Source organism: Paralichthys olivaceus, chromosome 7 (assembly GCF_024713975.1).
Source record: "Paralichthys olivaceus isolate ysfri-2021 chromosome 7, ASM2471397v2, whole genome shotgun sequence".
NCBI classification, from domain to species: domain Eukaryota; kingdom Metazoa; phylum Chordata; class Actinopteri; order Pleuronectiformes; family Paralichthyidae; genus Paralichthys; species Paralichthys olivaceus.
Window position 1 is genome coordinate 12384695 of NC_091099.1, and position 20201 is coordinate 12404895.

The 20201-nt window shown below is 42.1% G+C and overlaps 1 protein-coding gene across 10 annotated transcripts in view; it reads left to right on the plus strand.

The window, feature by feature from the left end:
* The window catches only part of mef2aa (myocyte enhancer factor 2aa), an 89687-nt gene that overhangs the window by 51475 nt on the left and 18011 nt on the right, over positions 1-20201 (plus strand). For all 10 annotated transcript variants that reach the window (XM_069528572.1, XM_069528581.1, XM_069528575.1 and 7 more), the window contains one exon: positions 7713-7916. In XM_069528572.1, the coding sequence (XP_069384673.1) occupies positions 7713-7916 (204 nt within the window). The remainder of the gene's footprint in view (positions 1-7712; positions 7917-20201) is intronic.

Genomic DNA, 20201 nt, shown 5'->3' on the forward strand with positions numbered 1-20201 from the left:
CAGCATCAAGTTGGGGTTCAGTATCTTTGGACACTTAAATTTGACACTAAATTGTGAAATTGGAGGAGCTGGGGATTGAGCCACCAACCATTTGGTTAGTGGACAACCTTCTCTACCCCTTTAGCCCCAACCGCCGTCAATCAATACCTACCTGCTTGCTCACCTACCTACCTACCTTACATCCCTGCATCCATCCATCCAGCCATCCATCCACTTTTTATATACTGCTCATATTCTCTGATACAGTATGTTCTGTACCTGTCTGGAGGTTACACTCTTGCTCCATTTCCTTGTTGCCTTGGACCAGAGTTCAGGAGCTGTCATAGTGTGCATGGATCTAAACAGACATACCTCCCTCCCCAATGTCCCAGTGAGCCGAACAGGGACCGTGACATTTCTTTGTCAGTGCGGTCATATTTACAGACATGATTCCCCTGCCACCCTGCAATTTCAGCCTGAGAAGTTGATGAGGCAGCAGGAGCGCTGGGCTGCAGCGGGGGCCTCATGGCGTGGGAGTGAGCTGAGGGTAGTGAGGAGCACAGCGAGACGACTGTGGCCTGGCCACACTGTAGGGCTTGTCCCCTGGCCTGGCAGTATGGCCTGGCCCCTTTCGCTGTAACTCTATGTGTTTGCAGCTGTTTGGTTGTAATTAGGAGCAGCCACCGCACCACAGCACCCTCTCATTTGCAGGGTGGGTCAGCAGGACACACAGCACCCTTCACTGCCTCGGTTACACTGGTCCTGGCTAGCCACAGACAGGGAGAGAACTGGAATTCTCTCTGTCTGCTCATGTTAAATATAAACTCCTAAACAGCAAAACACTGTAGAAAACAGCCTGCGTCTGTTTGAAACAAGAATAACAGACTTCGATATCTATAGCAGGAAGACCAAGTCGACTTCTTTTTTAGATTAGCTCCCTCTGATTTAAAAAAATCCATGCAGCAGTTTTTGATAAATTATACCGATTGGGTTTTCTCTGTAGAACACATTGTGTTACCTCCTTCTCTATGTATAATTAGCATTCCTTAACAGGTGGAGCCACTTTTTGCTGGGCACACAGAAATATAATAGAGGTACGGTGGTGCTTCCTCTCCTCTGGGTATTAACATGATACCGTACTATCCAAATGGTTCTCTAACTGTGCCTCTATCTGCTGCTGTGAGGCTATAACAGCTCAGCCAAGTGTGAAACAAAAATCTTCAATGTGGGCCTATTGTCAGTACAACACCTGGCTCTGGGTGGGATCCAAAACGAAGGGCAGGAGAGGAATCCCTCTTCCCATTGGTGGGAATTAGCAGGTGTACACAGGTTCTTTAAACCTGGGTAAATTCTGCAGAATCATTTGACCCTGGAGTGAATGCTGATTGTATCCATTTCCATTGCATCCAGATGTTAGCAGGGTTTTTTTTACCTGTGGGAAAAGGGCCTGAAGTTAACCCATCAAATGACCCACTTTGAACTGAATGTATGAAGGGAGTGAGGGAAGATATGTAGCTCTATTGTGTCACAGAAAAGTGGAGCAGCAAAGGGCAAGACATGTCTTATTACTGGTGTGTCTCCCAAAGTCTGGTGTTTGCATCAGATTTTAAATTTCTCACTGTTAATTTATAAGAAGTTTATCAGCAGAATGCAGGCATTCCAGCTTGCGTTTAGTTGGTTTTAGCTGGCTCAGCAGAGAAGCTGCTATGACAATAGGCCACTGTGCTGAAATAAAGCTTTGGTATAAAGTGATGTATGCATGTGTGTCTTTCTGTCTTTTTTTTCCTGTGGGCCACAAAGCACACAGTGGCATCTCCCTGGGGCATGCTCCGAAGCAAGGGGAAATAACCATTAGCATATGGTCCCCATTGTCACGAGCCAATTTGAATCTTTATCTGCACTGCTCTGATACTTGCTATCCATACTCTTAGTGTTAAAATGAAAGGAGTCCTTAAGTGGGCTAATTAGATAGCATTGCTATACAGGATGCTGTGTGGGGACAGTGGGGGCTCCCTTGCATTATCACCTCAAGTGTTTTAGGAGGGCTGTTAACCTTTCAGGATTTATAACATGGAGTGTGGCACAGGCTGAGAAGGTCTGTAATTGCACAATCTATCAGGAATTGTGAGTGTAGAGGTGAGATGGGCGTTTTTTATTTGGCTTCAAGTCATTACCAACAGGGAATTCTGACAAGCCATATTGTCTGGGTCAGACACTTTCACAAAAACAGGAAAATATCTGGAAAACTCCAGTGACGGGTTGCGCCTGGGTACAGCATGCCGGGGGCGTGTTTACGTCACATTGACAAGGCCAACAGCCCTCATCAACAAAAGCTCTTGGATCTCGTTGCCTTTCCAAGTTGACAACTTCGCCAGTGTTTTCTACGCGTATGGCATTTTTTTTTCATCCTCATATATTCATATTCTTATTGTTGTTTTTTTCAGTTTCATGTCCGTTGCATGTTAAAAACATCATCAACATCATATCTATTTTTCTTTTAACAGTCGACCCAGATGAACCAGTAAAATTTCAAAAACGAGAGGAGCATCTGTTGTGTTTGTCTTGACAGATTGGGAGCTCATGAACCACAGAAAATAACAACGTTAGAGCCTGTGGTACCTGCTTCTTGGAGCAGCTGTCATATATAAATATACAGTATGTGTGTGTGTGTGTGAAGGAGGGGTTTTGAGGAGGGGAGGGTGCACATCAGTCTTGTATATTAGTGTAGGGGAAAGGCCGGTGTAGCCTAGCGAGCTGTGTCTGGTGACGTCCTCTGGATGCCATTAAGCAGGCTCACTGGGGGTAATTGCCCAAGTCATTAAAAGTTTGATGATTTTGCTGCTGGGTGGAGGGTTTGCCTGCCCTTGCTGTGGCTCATTTTTGAATTTGCTCTGGCACATCAAATGCCCGTGGGCACAGAGCACTTTTCTCTCACTTTCTCTCCAGGGAGCAGCACAGTGCACATCTCCCATTTTTTAAAAGTCTTCACCCATTACTAAGTTCTGACTGGTCACCATTATATTGTGACAGGTAAAGAGCTTATTTAAAGACAGTGGAAAGAACTGAGTGACGCTGTTAAATGTTACAGCTAGTAAGTATATTATTATTATGTGTATGTGGTATGTCATTTCCAAAAAACTACACATAAGCAGCAAAACAAGAAGTTGGTGGTGTCAAACATAGACGTTGTACCCTGTAGAATTATCCATCCAGCCCTCCACCCATACATCCATCCATCTATACATACTGTTCATCTATACCACTTATCCTTTGGGGGTTACAAGGGAGCCAGAGCCAATCCCAGAACACATTCACACCTTCAGACAAATCCAAGAGCCTAAAATTATTTGATTTTATAAACGCATCACTCTCAAACCTCCCTATTGCCCCTAAACCAGTGTTTTTGATGAGATGTATTTCTAGTTAACCTACTGATGTTTTATTAACTAGCTTGTCATCGTCTCCACAAAGCAGGATCAGTCACGGCTACCGTAGGTTTCAAGGTCAATCCCACCCAGTGGACAAGGCCTTCACGCCCTCCATTGTCCACACGGGAAACCTGGGGCTGTCCTCTCTCCCAGCGAGAGCTGATAGAGGCAGACAGTTGTGGTGGACCTGGCCTGTCTCCCAGGCCAGCACACTCTGGCACCGCGTAGCCAGGGCAGCAGCCACAGGGCCCGGGTCACTCTGCCAGCTGGTGCCAGACTTCTATGTCTCTCAAGCTGGCTCTCATATCTGCCACAGGGGCCATCAGAGGTGGCATGAGGTTCTAATAAGGCCGCTAGCTCGTCACCCCTCCGAAGGTGTTAGTGACTCAGGCATCTCCTGCCATGTCCCAGTCACAGCTGCACTCTCAGTCCCAGATGTCTTGTTTGTCATCTTGGCACGTCGGCCGGAGGACAGACATTGATAGACCCTTTGATTGACACATCAACTCTGTGTGGATGTGTGTGTCGGTTATGTTATATCCCAGTGGAGGAAGTTATATAAAATTATAAAACAAAAATTGTCTATTGCAGTAAAAGCAGGCTATAGCTTGCTATAGATTTAAGATGCATATATCTGAGGATCTATTGTGTAATTTTACACATACATGAAGAGTTGCATTAAGCACAGCCAGTTAACTTTGCATTGTACTTTACCAACCTAGCGGGTTTAATTTATATCCCAAAGACGACTATAACTGCTGAGCCAAATTGGCTTGTTGCTTTTTATGTGAGATTCTTTATCATTTCCCCTTGAGTGTCATTTTGTAATTTCCAGTGAAGGAAGATTCCCACCAGTGACCACTTAAATTGGGATAAATATGGTGAATCTATGCTGTTGCTAAGGGGGCTGCAGCACCACTCTGATATTGACTGATGCGATGGCCATAGTTTTACAGAAACATCTTGGGTATTGTAGTGTTGCCCAAAATACCAGTTTAGATCCTGTTAGCCTGCAAAGCTCTTAACTAAAGTATAAAAGATATGCACATAAGACCTGGATTACCAAGCTCAATTAAAGCTCAGGAAAAACATTGGATAGTGGGGCACCTGGGAAAAAGTCGGAAATGTGGAGAGTCTGACTTGAGAGCAGAATTACCACCTCAACTGGACACTGTGAGAGTAGTGTAAAAGGTCAGAAGTTCCAGCTTGCTAAAGTCTAGATGAAATGCTAGTGTAGTTAGCGATGTGCCTTGTACTCTGTGAGCTGCTATGATGACCTTATCAGATATGGAGAACTTTCAAATCCCACGAGATCGTTGGAAGACCAAAGGTGGCCTATCTTCCTTTTTCGCTGAGACATTTGATGCCTTGGAACAGCTGTGAGATGCAGCGGTACAGTGTGTTGTACAACTCTGACGCTAATCCTGTCACTGCGAATTACATGAATTAGTCAGGGAGCTCGACTACATGTGTTTTACATCTGACCATAGGAGCAGCTCAAAGTTTTTTGAGTGTCTTTGTGGGTGTCTTTGACTTGGTTGAACCATAGGACCACTCTGCCAGTGAACCTCTTACTTGACCTCAAGATGTCTGTGGTTTTCCACTGTCTCACCAGTCACCCCAGAGAAGATGGGGGTGGATAAAGGTTATATTAGTGTGTGCTGCTCTTTATGCTCAGGGTGGTTTTGTGTCATATCTACACATATTATATGTCCTATAGCTAAATAGCCAACTTCTATGCCAATTAAACAGGTTTTCCATCAGGTCTTAGGAAGTCTAAAGTTTATAAATCTGAAGTTTGGGCCTTAAAAAGTCTTAAAGTCATTTTTAACTTCTTTTTAAAAAAGAGAAATGTTCACATGTATAGTTTCCAATATCTTGATGTATTGTAGTTCTCAATGATATAGATATTAGCACACTATAATAAAACTACAGACAAGCCCAACATGGAACTGACAACTGGTCAGGATTGATCTCAATACACTTGACTACAGTCTCTGTCTTTAGTATGAGACTGGGACACTGATATTCCTTCATAGCGGACGTACTTTACATAGGTCCTAACTTGCGCTTGTTAAAACCTTCAGAAATCCTGATTAATTAACTGCAAAGAGTTGAATGGTAACACCTTCAATGGCAGCTGGCTTTAGGTTCTGTGTCTGTAACTGGGGCCAGGACCAAGTCTCAGAGCTGCTGAGGTTGAAATGAAGCGGTGCCTGGGTCAGCAGCCCTGCACTCAGCACTCTGCCATCCATCCAGGTGGAACAAAGTCCTCACTCAGCGTCTCATCCTGGGCTTCCTGCTGAAAGGTGACATCTCCGTGGCTTAGCGGCCACATTCATCTGCTAAAGAGCATACAATTTGCTAATCGTTTTACCCACTCGTCAGTCCGTCCCTGCTTTCCAATTGGTTTGGCAAGCAAATAAATATGCAAGCAGGCAAATGGGTGAGTGGGCTGCCTCAACGCTTTATCAGAGGAGACAAGCATCAGCTGGTGAGAACAACAGGTGCAGTAACCGGATAGAATAGACATAAAACTGGTCACATGCGTTATCTCCTTGTCTGATTCTGTGCAGAAATCCACCTCGAGAAACCAGTTGGAGCAACAAAACCAAACTATGATTTTTGTTTTCAACCAAGATTCACTCTATGTCTGCGATTTGCAAGGAAAGATGTCATTTGATTCAACTTCTCCTGTTTTTAAACCTTGTCATTTCAAGAAATGTTATTTCAGAATTTGGTTTGGTTTATAAAAGCTCGGCTAACATCAGAGCACAGGATAGAAAATTACATGAGAAGCAGCTCCTCCGTGTCTCGAGTGGGAATAATGGTCCTGTGTAATTACCTGTAGTGCGGAAGATTTGAAATTCATTTATCTCAGCTGGAGTGACCCGGCTGCCTGAGTGGTTACATGGGCTCCATGCAACACATAGGATTATGCTGCATTATAACGGTTAAAATAAGGGTACAGCCGCAAGCTGTGACCAATTAAAGTTGAAAAAAGCTTGCTCATCTGCTCAACTCTTCGCTTAGTAGGTCAGTGAGACTGATGGAGAATACAGACACATGCACTCCTCTGTGGCTCAAAGCTTTTACCAGCACACTCAGGAGGCACACAACAGAATACACATTTGACAAGAAACATGCCAGATAAACATAAACCCGGAGCCCTGGTTTCAAATGCACAAATTAAAAAAACTACATCCTGCAATCAGCTATTAAAAAAAACCAACAGAGAGAACAGCTGCCTTTCTGTCCACCATACTTGTGAAGAATGTTTTTCGCTTGCAAAGTGAGTGTCGCATACTGTAAATAGATGGCGTAACATAATGACATGTGTGTATGGGCGACCACAGAGACAGAGCTGCAGAGATGCAGGACATAAAGTCACTTTGCAGGGAGGGTTTGCGTTACCATCGCAGTGATGTATGACCCCAAGTCCCATCTGAGGGCTCATGTTACGAGGGTTATGCTGCGCTACAGAGATAGCTTTCCGTATATGGAGTCAGGGGCTAAAGTAATGTACAGACCCCTGTTGTTTCCAAACCTCTGACTCAGCTCGCTGACTCGTGCGTCTTAGCTCGACCTCTGGCCTGATAACTAGACATTTCAGACACACACACTGTTATTGCAATCATCCCTAAAGGAGGGGCGATCTTGTTAACTGTCACCTTGGTTACAGAAACATTGTTGTCATATAATGAGACCATTAATACTCGTATTTTCCTGGCTTACACGCTCCAGATGAGAGTATGGGTTTGTTCAGTTTCAGAACTCTTTGGTTGGACTCTTTACTGTACTCAGATTTATTACATATCTTGATAAAAGTTTTATAAACGAGCAGCTCTACAAAATGTCTTTTACATTTATATGACAAACTTTAAAACTTTATTCAAGTTAAGATTTTTACATTTAACAGATAATGATGATATAAATAGTTAAAATTAGCTTCACCTCCACAAACTACAACACTAAATAGCTGCTAGCACATTAATACAGAATACAAAAAAAATCCAATGTTCCATTATGAGTATTTTACTTACTGACAATATATTTGTAACTTTTATTCTAGTACATCAGAATGGAGGACTTAGAATTTTATAGTAGGATTTCTACACTGTGTTATTGCTCTTTTTAATTCTTCCACCCCTGACAATTGCTGTACACAACAAACATGTCATTGGAGAAATAAACTACTGAATACGAAGTTTACTTTTATGTTCACATTTTCTCTTTGTTCACTTCCCTTGAGCGAAACCGTTTTCCTCTTCAATGGATGGTTTTTGCTTTCTGTGTGTTCCTCAGGTTACCTTCACGAAGAGGAAGTTTGGCTTGATGAAAAAGGCGTACGAGCTGAGCGTACTGTGTGACTGTGAGATAGCCCTCATCATCTTCAACAGCTCTAACAAACTGTTCCAGTACGCCAGCACTGACATGGACAAAGTGCTGCTGAAATACACAGAGTACAATGAGCCCCATGAGAGCAGAACCAACTCTGACATTGTAGAGGTGAGTGTCGCTTTCCTACTTTGCAAAGAAAAACTTCCCACCATGCCCCTTTTACCCTCACTGCAATCCAGTACTTTCTCTTCTCCACTGATATTAAAATTCAGAAAAAACTAAGACATTTACTTTAATTTTAGGGCTGGATTCCCACTGTAAAACATATTTAGCCTTAAAAGCTTTGTGGTTGATGAAAGGGTAACAGACAATTGTGAGGAACAAATAACAGTTTCCTTCTCGTCACCATTCAGATAGGCCACAGGAGGTCTGCACTCTCTGATAAGTTCAGCGTCTCTCATGCCCATCAACGGACGTGAAGAAGCTATCTCTGCTCATGCATGCACACATTAGCTGCTGACCGCCATTATGACCCTGTTTCCCATAGATATTGTACCTGTAAGGCTCAGTTCTCTGGTTATTCCTCATTACAGACAAGTATTTCAGTGAAAATACAGTGTTTAGTACATTCCACGCTCCTCTATAAAACTCAACAAACATTTTGGGGTTTTCCTGGCAGCCTCTGCGTGCCCGGCCACTAGCGGAAGAGTAATCCACTTGTTATGCCAGTTTATAAAATTGTCAGCCAAAAGTGTAAAAGCCAGAGTAAATGAGAATGATTAGAGATACATCATGTTCCAAACATCTTTTATTGGCACATGTGTGGCTCATTCAAGATCGGCTTTAAGAGGCAGGTATCTAAGCTGACTAAATAAAAGCATGTACAATGTATGTTAATGACTATTGATAACCAGTTTCCCCTTCATTTTTATAGCTCTTATTTGAAATAATGTTTTCTGCACAAAGACTGCTGCATTGCAACACTCTGGTTTTGTTACAGCCACCTGTCCACTACAACATACAGCATTTTTATTATAGCTCATCTAGTAAGAGACGCTAAGATGGTGGGTGAGATTGAACATTTTCAAGAATCCCAGTTTTGGAAAAGACTTTCACTTGGAGGAATTAGTGAAATTACATGCAGCATAAAGGAGTCAGCTGTGGCCCATTATCTTTTATTCATGCTGCTGCTGCTGCCTGTGAATTACCTGCTTGGCAGAGCTGCAGAAGAGTGCTTTGGCATCCAGTAGACTCATGCAGTCACTCCACCATCAGGGGCCCTCGGAGCTGAGCAGGGGCTCACCTGCATAAAAAATACATGGATACATTCCTTACTTACATAAGAGTGACCACGAATTTGTGTTTGCCGTGACTGGAAGCTGTCTTACTTTAAACAAGACTTTTGCTGCAAGCACATTCCGGTCCCTATCAGCTGGGTCATTCCCCTCGCACTCTTCTATCACATACATCTCTGGTCAACTGATGTGTGTTTATGTTGATAGCGCAGAGTAATTGCAGTGTACATTGTGCGTTATGTTGCTCCAGGGGTCCCAAGCTGATTTCCCACTTAGCCCTTCTGGCTACTCTCAAGGAAGCTGCCCCGCTGCACAAAAGGCGAGAACAAGCCGCCGTTGTCCACGTTCACTTGGCCAGCATCTTTGCAGATATGCACAACACCCCCCTCCCTTCTGCCTGCTGGCTACGTGGTCAAGTTTCAGAAGTGAAGAAGCAGAGCAGAAGTAACCAACCCAGTCCACATCACGACATCGCCATATTACCCCACTCTTCATTCGGCAGGAGAGCTTGTGTTGAAGATGGTGGATAATATGTTGATTTGCTCATACATTAAGAGGAATACGGAATCTCCCCTTCTGATTTGCGGTCGTGTGCTTCTACACAGCTGCACAGATCCTCCTACACAGCACAGAGGAGTTGATGCATTTGTAATGATGGGAAGAATCTACCCCTCCCCCCGTTTATCTAGCGAAATGCGCCTCACATGAGGACACTTACACTGGACACTTATCTAAATTTTTAAATTGCGTTAAACCAATCTTTTGCCATGCAAACAATCATGTGCTCATTTGTCCGGTTTGTGAGGGCCAGAAAAACCCTCTCACACTGTTATTTGCTGGGAAGCTGGTTCAGTGTGAGAAACTAAATCAGAGGTCATGGTGCCGCTCGGTAGTACCATCTGTAGATAAAGGCTGAGCCGTGCGGTGTGGGAGAGCAGGCTCCATGTTTTCCACAGATGGATGCATGCCTGGGCCACAGTGTGATAACCCAGTGGAGGGCTGTGGACTTTGTCTCAAACTTGGCTCACTGTCCAAAGCAGAGCAGTAGGCTCAGATTGTTCTTTTATGTGTGTGTGTGTGTGTGTGTGTATATTTTGGTATCAATGTTGCTAACGCCCCAGGCGACAGGTGAACTACTGTATGAAATCTGTCCTTTTGCCACGCAAATGTTCCTTAATTTTCTAAACAATATTCAGTTGTGTTTTATTATTTTATCTATGCTCACTTTTGTTTTACTGGTCTGTTAAAACAGCAACATCTGCAATTCCAACTAAAACAAAATACACTCCTGCCAATCAGAGCAAAGAAAAAACATGTTTCCTGATCACCACACAAATGATGCTTTCATCTTAATATCATACTCATCACTGGACATAAATGCAGTATTCAGTAGGGTTGTGTACCAGTGAGGAGTGTACATGACCGATGAAGTTCTACGGTGTGGCCTCAATTGTGCGTTCTATCAAATTCAGTTTATACTGCAAATGAAAACACTGCTGTTAGTCATTACATTAATCTAATAATATTTACTCTTCCTCCCCTCTCCGCTACTGGAGCTAATCTGATTTCGCTTACGCTCTACAACAAACCTCACACCGTTCTCCCGCGCACAGAAAGACCCCTTTGTCCCCGGCAGAAACCGTAAAAGCAGTCCGTCACTTCACAGACATCATTTGTCATCTATGTGTCCTCGCTTTGAGCAATTCAGGTATATAATATGGATTAGGAAGAATCAAGTTTGCAGGCACATGGAATCAACATTAAGCCAACACTTAACTGTAATCTTATAAAATCAGGGTTGTGAATAGGCTCTAACCCAATTTGTGAATGCAATTTTAGACAAATACCGATGCTTCCCTAATTGTCAATAACTGGACTGCATCATATGCAGAGAATTGACTTTTCGCTGCTCCTTTCATGTCTTTTACCCCGAAGATTTGTGAGAGTAAACAATCTGGGATCATTCATAGGGAAATTCTGCTTTTCTTCCATGTGTTATATATGAGTGGCCATTGTTGACAGCATTCATAAAGAAACCGTCCCCTTTTCGCTAGACCCCCACAGTAAGAGGAAATAAGCATTAAATAGTCAGGTAATTGAAGTTAGGCTTTGTGATAAATGGGGCTGTGATAATCATTCAATAAGATATGTAAATTTTGACCATTACTGAATGTCAAGCCCTGTGTTTTCATCTGAATCACACAAGAATCCTTTTTTGTGTTTGTGATATTCTCTCTGCCCTTTGCAGATTTTAGACTGTCAAAATCTACATGCACAATCAGCACAGTGCATTGTATTAATTATTATTAATGTTATTATTATTTTACCGCTTCACTAGTGCATTTTCAGGGACTTGCAGCTCAAAGAAATAATATTTTTTTACTATTGCTAGTTATGGAATAAACCACTTAATAAAAAGCTCTGGGCTGAAGGAGTTTCAGACAGGGGGTGTTTATGTTGTCAATCAAAGGCTGAGTAGTGATTAAGACTCATTTCTATCCTAATGAATGCAAATTGGCACATCTGCTATGGTGGGCTAGCTGTCCAGACTCTTCAATTAGCATGATTGATCAATTATCCTGCTGCTGGTAGCGTACTGGAAATGGAGGCTGCATCAGGGAATGGGGTCGGGAGTTGGGGGGTAGGAAGAGGAGATGAAAGAGCGTGAGGGGAAAAAAAGGAACAGGAAACTTTAACCTTCGATCAATAAATGACATTCTTTATTTGATTAGAGTAATAGAAAGAGGCCTCTCACCTTTTACAATTTGGTAAATACAAGTATTAAGTTTACAAGTATCAGAGGTCTATCTTTTAAAGTGTTGTATGCAAAATACACAACATTGCCTTGCATTATTTTTAAACCCATCTGTTTCTCCATCAGCAGTATTCTGATCAGATATTCCTCAGGGAGAAAAAACAAGCTTCAGCCATGCAAATATTTACTATCAATGTGCCTTCAACTCTGAATCCTGCTGAGGATATTGTGTTTTGCAGTTTGTTTGTGCTTTAACAGTAGCAGCACAAATCGTTGACTATCAAAGCACACATGGTGAAACTACACTAAGCAAATTGTCCTGAGTGTGTTTTTTGTACAAACGTGACACAGAAACATAAAAGAACAGTCAAATGAGGCTCTGGCTGGTGCACATGCATATTACATTTCACACATATCATGCTATGTAATTCTTTTTGTAGTGCAGTACTCACTTTTCACAATTAGCAGCGTTTTATTACAAATAACCTTGAGCCATTTTCAAATCTCGCGTATCTCTGAAGATCTTTTGTCCTGCGTGGATGTGAGTATGTTTTTTTGTCTCTGTAGCTCTTGTGCGCTTCTAATGCTATTTTCTGACATCTGTTTATTCTGGGGAAGTAATTCTTGGCGTTTTAACAATTTTAATTTAAACAAGGCTGCAGCTCAGTTTATTCGTCCATATGTTGACAGAAAAATACAATAACTGTAATCATGAAATTTGGATTTTCTTTTCCTTCCTCTGTCTTGACATTGGACCCGTGGATGTAAATTTGCTGTGTTGCGCAGCTCTCCACTGTGACTGGGTATCATCTTCATTATCCACAGATTACATGTGGACATGTTAAAGTCCATGAGGTTTTAAAAATAAGCATTTATCTATTTCACAGAATGTCAAATAAACCAGTTACATTAGAAGATCTTTACAGTTAGATACAGTCGAGTCGCTCTCTTGCTTTTTCGGTTTTTCCTTAATGCAAGTTCAGGTCCTCTGAGAATCATAGGTGTGTTCTCTGCTCTGTTTTTGTAAAAAAAAAAGTCAGCTATTATTTTGAGAAATGCAGAATAACAATTTAATTAAACATTTTATATGTAAAGGGAATATTACACTTGAAACTCAATTCTAGATGGAAATATCCATCATTTCTTAATGTTAATTATGTACATCTATAATTAGCTGACTATTTATAATGGTTTGGAAAGAGAGAGTCTATACAAATCAGAATTCATAGCAGATTCTTTATTATTTCAAATATTTGATTGAAAAAGTCTGATATTTTCAGACATTTGTATAAGTCAAGTCAAGTTTCTTCAGTGGAGCGCTTCATGGTAAACGATAGATTATTCAAAAGCTCTGGTGAAGCTACAGCGAATAAATGATCAATGAGGTGAAACGTGGCAAAACAGACAAGATATTGGTATTTTTTCTAATATCATCAACAGATCGAGCCTATTTGACTTCATTAACATCATTTTTACTCCAGTATCTTTTTAATTCTGTCTTCCTCCCTGACTTTATATGCCGTCATCATATTACTATTTTCCTTTTTGGTATTTCACCAGGATGAGAAATCATTTTTAAGCTAAACCAAATGTCATTGCTATTGACATAGACTTATTGGCTTGATGTTGATTTTCCACTGCTTTTCAATATATGTGAAATTTTCTGCGAGGCCATTTTTAATATTACATTTTTAAAAGTATGCGCACATTTGGGGCTTCTGTGATTTATTGGAGTGATATTAAAATGATTTTCTATATTTTCATTTCCACTATAGGTCATGCACAAGACTGCGGATTACCATGAGTATGATGATCTTGTTTTTCAGAACTATATATATTTTAATCAGGGGGTTTTCATTATTTGCGATATTGCTTTCTAACGAGAATGATGTTTATTCTCTGTGTGTGGAGAGGCAGATTCAGTAACACGTGCGATATTAACTTATGTTCCTGAAATCCCATTATCGTCTCTTAATTTGACACGCACACAAACACACCTCGTTGTAAGGATTAGCTACTTCTTGTTTCCTGTGTGCAGAGAGTGTTTTGTACACCACTTAACCTTTGACCCGTGTTTGGGGCCAGGTCAGCTCCAGAATGAACTTGCTCTTCAAAACAAACAAGTTGGCTCTTAATGCAGCACCAGCATCTATTTTCAGACTAGTGCAGTAGGACAAGTTAAAAATAAACAAGAACTCTTGAATATTATAGTGAAACGCAGCAAGGTTTATCTTTGTTAGCAATAGTAACTCCTTTCATATGTTACGTATACATTCATTTTAATTATGATTTTAACATGAGTCACCAATAGAATATTCAAGTCATATTCATGTTACAAATCATAATCTTTCTTTTTCAAAATGTCATTTTATTTTTGGAATGTAGCTGTTCATTTGAATAAAGTCTATAAATAAGAAAAAAACAACTAAACATTCCGTTGTTACCGTTGCCATGAGGTTTTACCCCTGACCATTTGTTTGTACAAAAATAACTGATTGAATTTCCACAAAGCTAAGAGGATGCTGTACTTTGGTGCAGATCCAGAATTTCTTTTCACCTACTTCAACATTGCGTTGCAACGTTTTTCCACCTTTTTTATTTACCACTTTCTTAGAGAATAATTCATGGATCTTGATGAAAATAAAAATCAGACACATCTATAAGACTGACCTATGAGTGTATGAAATGTCGTGCTGTTTGACTGAATTGAAATAGCTTTTGGACCTTGGTGCATGTATTTGCTCTGCTGAGTCACATTCTAGTTTGATTATGCTTATTCTGAGTGTGTCTTTATTCAGGTTAAGGCAATCACAAAATGATGTTTACAAGGCAGGGTCTTATTCAGATTATTGTCTGAATCAGGTTAATATTGGAATATTGCTGTCTGTGTAAACATAGTCAATAATCAACTAAATCAAACCTAATATATTTTTATAGGTTGTTTGTTGTTTCTTAGATCTTTTCAATAATTGTTCATGATGTGGTAATACTTTATTACAGCCTCATATAAAGTTATGACAGTGTTAATAGTGCTGTTCATTGATTCGGTCATTCCTCTTCTCTTGATGTACACCATCGTCTGTTCAGCAGCAGTCTGCGGAGAGTTGTCTGAAAGTCTCGTCTTGCCACAGTGACTGAAGCTCTATTAATGGTTCTGTTGCGAGCAACATGCTGCTTTTCAAAGTGGCTCTTTTTATAGGACAAGGACTCCTTCTCCTCTGGGCTTTCAGTGAAAAAGGGTCACCGGCCCTCTTTTGTAGTTTTCTGAGTGTAATGAAACAGATGTGCTAATGTACATGCGAGTATAGGGCAGATTATTCTGTAATATATCTCTGCTATGGAACGTATGGAACAGATACAGTACTCATTAATAATTACTTGGCGGCAGAGTAATGGTGTTGGACTTCCCAACTATTAAAATGTAGTTTGATTACTAGAATTAACCTGACCATAACCAGCAGTATCCCACATCTCTCTTTATATGGGTTTTCTCCTTTAGGGCTTTACTACAGTTTCCCTTTGAATTGCTGAATTGCTCAACTCCATTATCCAGAACTAGTTCTCTGTGCATTTTAAATCCATCATGTATTGCATCTCATTGTTTTATTATGTCTCTGCTCCGGTGTGTGATGCTTGTTACCAGGGTACTGCTAAGAGATTTTTTTGCTTTTGGCACATGTCGTGCTTCATTGACGTCAGAGCTTTTTTTCCATCCTCTCAACAGTGCACATGTCTCATTTCAAACTGAGGGTGTTGCAGAGAGCATATAATAAAAGGAGACACAATAACAAAAGACAACAATCCATGATGCCTTCTTCTCAACCTTATTTTCCAGTGACACTAATGAGTTAATACTCTGAGCTCTAAAATAAGATATGCTATATTTCAAAATCTGTAGCTAAAACCATTACATAAAAACTTTTATTCACCAGAGAGAGAGAGAGGGAGAGAGAGAGAGAGAGAGAGAGAGAGAGAGAGAGATATTCACCTGACCCATGTCGTAGTATGTTGATCATTTAACTAGTGCAGGGCCTGTTCTAAACCTGCCTGTTTGGAATGGGCTGTGGTAAATTTTAAATGCTTATTTTACACTTTAGTATTAATACTTTTAGGTAAAAAGCACGTTGAAATGTTGTTTAAATGAAGAAATTAACTTTTTTGCTACACAATAAAAAAACAATTAGGGACATAAGCTATTAAATTGTGTCTGTGAAAATGCGGGCAAATGTCAATTCTTTGTAAGAATAAGGAGTAGAATCACCACAGTGAGAAGGGTAAGATGTGCTGCCATCTCTCCTCTCGGCTCTCTGCCATTATTCCTCCTTTCAAAACTGTGAGCTTCTCGAACTGAGCTCAAACCATAAACTGCATGTGTTGAATATGATGTAGGTCAAACAGCGACAGAATTTGTTTTGATGTTTTTGCAGAGCGACAGTGGTTCTATGTTAATGATCACTAGGACCAGAAGCCGTGAGTCCACCCTCTGTGTTCTTCAGCGACCTTGTGGGCCAGGCGTCTGAAACGAGACCTTGCTTGTGTGCGGGGGTGGCTTCTGTGAGTTAGCTCGTTCAACAGTCAACTTACCCTTGTGCCCCCCTCCTCCCACCGTGCGTGCTGTGTGACCAACCCTTTCTGCCCAGGGGCTAGGACAGAGCAAGGCCTGCTGGGATTTGTGGTGGTGGTGGTGATGGTGGGACTGGTGGGGGGTTGGGGTGTTAGTTGGCACCGTGCCACCTTCCCCCGGCTGCCGCGCCTGACCGTGGGGCAAAAAGGGACGCTGCTGGGTCTCAGATTGATGAGGACAGGTCTGTGGTCTGGGTATAGAGTGTTGCAGAACAGACGTCCTGCTGGCACATCCTGCCCTCTCTGCCGCACGCCCCCCCAGCCCTCCGTACTCGCCTTATCGGAACTCCTAATTGTCCTTATGAATATTTTAGAGGCGAGCAGGAATGGGAGTTCAGGGTTGGGGGTATGGTTTCAAGGGCCCTGACAGCTAATGATCAACTCAATGACCAGAGAGAGAGCGATAGCCGGAGAGTGAGACAGAGATACCGGGAGTGAAAAACCATCAGAAAGGTTTTCAATAATCCGTTTCTGTCTGGATTGTAATTTCCTCTGATCATTTTTTAATCTGTGCCACCTTTTCTGTATGTAGAGTAGGAACAGAGTGCATGTTCTCATTCTTTTTAGATAATGATGACATTGGTTTGTCTTCATCCTCAATTTGTAGTTCAATTCCCTCTAGTCTATACTGAGAGTGTGCAGTCCACTGATTGAGACTATGCTCTCTGATTGTGGCAGCTAATAGCTTTGTCACTTCCGTCATCACCAGAGTCTCAGAGCAGAAAGCTCTGAAGGGACTGCTCACTGCACTTCCAATTGCCTCTTATTCAGTAAAATGGGTGGGCTATATTTAATTGGCAAACCAGTCATTCAAAGGCAGGTGATAATTCACATTATTTAAGATGGAAAATGACGAATTTGTCTCTGTGGTAGCTTTAGATTTAGTGAACATGACTCACTTTGGATTAATGGCCCACTGACTTTGAACTCTTAGTTCACTGCGGTCTGTCCAATGTCATTGTGATGTCAAGTGGGGATCGAATCTCACTTTGTATATTGTTATTTCTAACAGCTGCAAGACAACAATATGAAAATAATATAAAGGTTGAGCGCTCGCCCCCTCCTGCTGCTCTTCCTGTCTCCCCCTTGAGTAACTTGACAATGGAGTGAGCCAAAGGAAGGACACGAATCCAGCCTCATATCCTGATATCAGTCCGTAATGTGTAATGGTCATGAGATTAAACAAGATAGGTCTGGGAATTACAGAGGTCTCCTTATCTAATAGCCCCTCACTCCCAACTCATAATATGTGGTGGGAAAAGGAGCGAGCGGAAAGGCTTCCTATATTACAGTAACCTAGTGTTGCATGGGCACTGGCATAGAGTGCCTGAAGACCAACAAAAAGAGGCTTTTATTCCCCTCAAGTGAAGACTACAGCACCACGGGGGGAAAGGGAACATGATGGTAGTGGAAGTCTCTTAAGATGTTATATAAGAGCAGAAATATTCCTCAGCAGATAAAAGCCTTCCTATCAGCCGCCTCCCCATGCTGATTTCCTAGTATGTTCCCACTCAAAGAAGCCCTTTGATAAGCACATTAGATGGAACGGCCTGGACACAATAGTGATGTCATGTGGATTAGCACGGTACCTTGCTTAGCGTAGTGGCGGGCACAAGGGCTAATTCACAGCGGTGTGGGGTGAGAGACTGGAACACCCGGCTGAAACCAGGCAAGGGTACTCGGCCCACTCCACAACAAGCGGTTAAAATGCTGCTTCTCCGCACTTCAGGGAGGGATGGAACAAACACAACATGCATTAAACACTCGTGATGTACTCCACTTTTGAAACATTTCATGTAATTTCCTGCCGCGTTGCCATCACGCTACAAGCTGTCTTGCTCGTCGAGGGGCTGGTAATCCGAGCTGTGGTGCACCAGTCACAGGTCAGGTGGTGCTCCGGCAGAAGCAAAAGCTACTGTAAGTATAGCCTTTTGCTGTGATTCAGGCACAATTGAGGAATCTATGGAAACAGCCTCATCGTGCCTTTCTTTAAGCCACCCCCCCTACAATTTTGAACTTCAGCTTTTATACCCACTATCTTCCTCCTTTCACCATGCGTCCTATTCACATACAGTACTCTACAGTACATGAATAAGTTAAATGCAGAAAGCTCTCCTGCTAAAAGAGATGGAGAACATCAGAGTAAAATGGTTTTCCAAGACTCACAGCAGCAGAGTAAATTGATCGGGCCCCATTTCACTGAAAGTACCTCTCAAGAAAGAGGTGATGTAGTTGGTTTATGCAATGGTTTAGTTTTTACATTTAATCCATTGAGTAGCATTAGGTTTTGGTTCAATTTTGAAAAGAAAAATGTTACTATAGTGCCTGCAAGTAAATCCAATGTCCCATATTGAGCTCAATGTATAGGCACAATATGAAACTTTTATATCCAATAGAAATTCCATTGTGCAGAATAACATTAAAAACTCACAATGTCAAATCAAAGTGATGTCCAAGGCTGCCTCTTACTGCACTGTCTCTGTGCTGAACACAGTGTACACTGCAAACCTGGAGAGGTACTTACTGTGCTGAATGTTCCCCATGGTTTCATAAGTTAGTCTTGGGGGCTCAAGTGGAGATGATGGATGGATGTTTTCTTCAGGATAAGGAAGCTTCAAGGCTTCCTGGTATGGACGATTTTTTTTTCTTCTTGAAGAGAATTTGAAGTACCACACAAGCAAACTGATGGACACACTTACATGCAAACACAGACAATAGTGCCCAGCTTTGGTTTGACGTCAGGCCACGCAGAGCCAAATTTCTATCAATACAGGTTTGTGGCTGCTATGACAAAATAGCTGCTGGCCTTGGTCCCTCTCATCTTTGTGAGTCCCTCAGGGCCTTTGTGAATAGATTACACAAGTTTCCTTGTCTATACGCAAGGCAACCCCCCTCCCCTCCTATAATAAAGAGCCCATCTTTCATGTTTTAAAAACGCTACTGAAAATCAAGCCCTCCCACTTGATTCACTGTCATTTTTAGAAGCATTTTGCCACCGCTTTCATCAAACATGTATAATTCAAAAAGGAGTGATCTATTCTTTTTTTAATTTGCATGACCATCGTCGACTAAGTTTCCCCTTTTCTAGGTCGGAACACTGTAGTGTCTGGAGCAATCTGCTGCATTGACACCTAAGAGCAGAGTTGATCTGGGGTCGGGTGGCCTTCAGGGATACATGTGATCCATGCGGTCCCTTCTACGGCCATGTCTGTGCACGGCTGCCTCAGACAGGCCGGCACGGGGAGCCAGGTCTTGACAGGTGTTTGGAAGAGGGACACCTGTTTGGCCATGTGCTGATTTACTGATCCATTCACCGAGAGCTGTGGGCAGCGTCTGTGGAACACCCAGAACATGCCAAGTCATTTAACAGAGAATTAAAACCATGCTTTCCCGGGCCTTCACTGTTATATATACATTAGTAACTCCCCGAGATGATTAGCGCTTGCACGCCAAATGTCGTTGTGTATACGCTGCTCCACAGCATCACGGCTTCAGTGCATCTTTTGAAGATAACATGTGTTGCAGTGATTCCTGTCATGTATGGTGGAACAGATCTGAGTGCTGAGTGCCTGTCTTTGTTTGCCGCTATCTGGTTCCCGCTCACCCACTGTGCTGCTGCAACCTTTCCCTAAATGGCGTGGGCCAGTGGGTGCGGTGTGCTGAGGGCTGGCCAGGCTTGTTGTGAAAGTGGAGCAGCCCTGCCCCAAATCACACAGCCGTGCCTGACCGCTCCAACCGAGCTATTCACATAATGAGCAGGTTGGAGCTCAAATTTGCAGG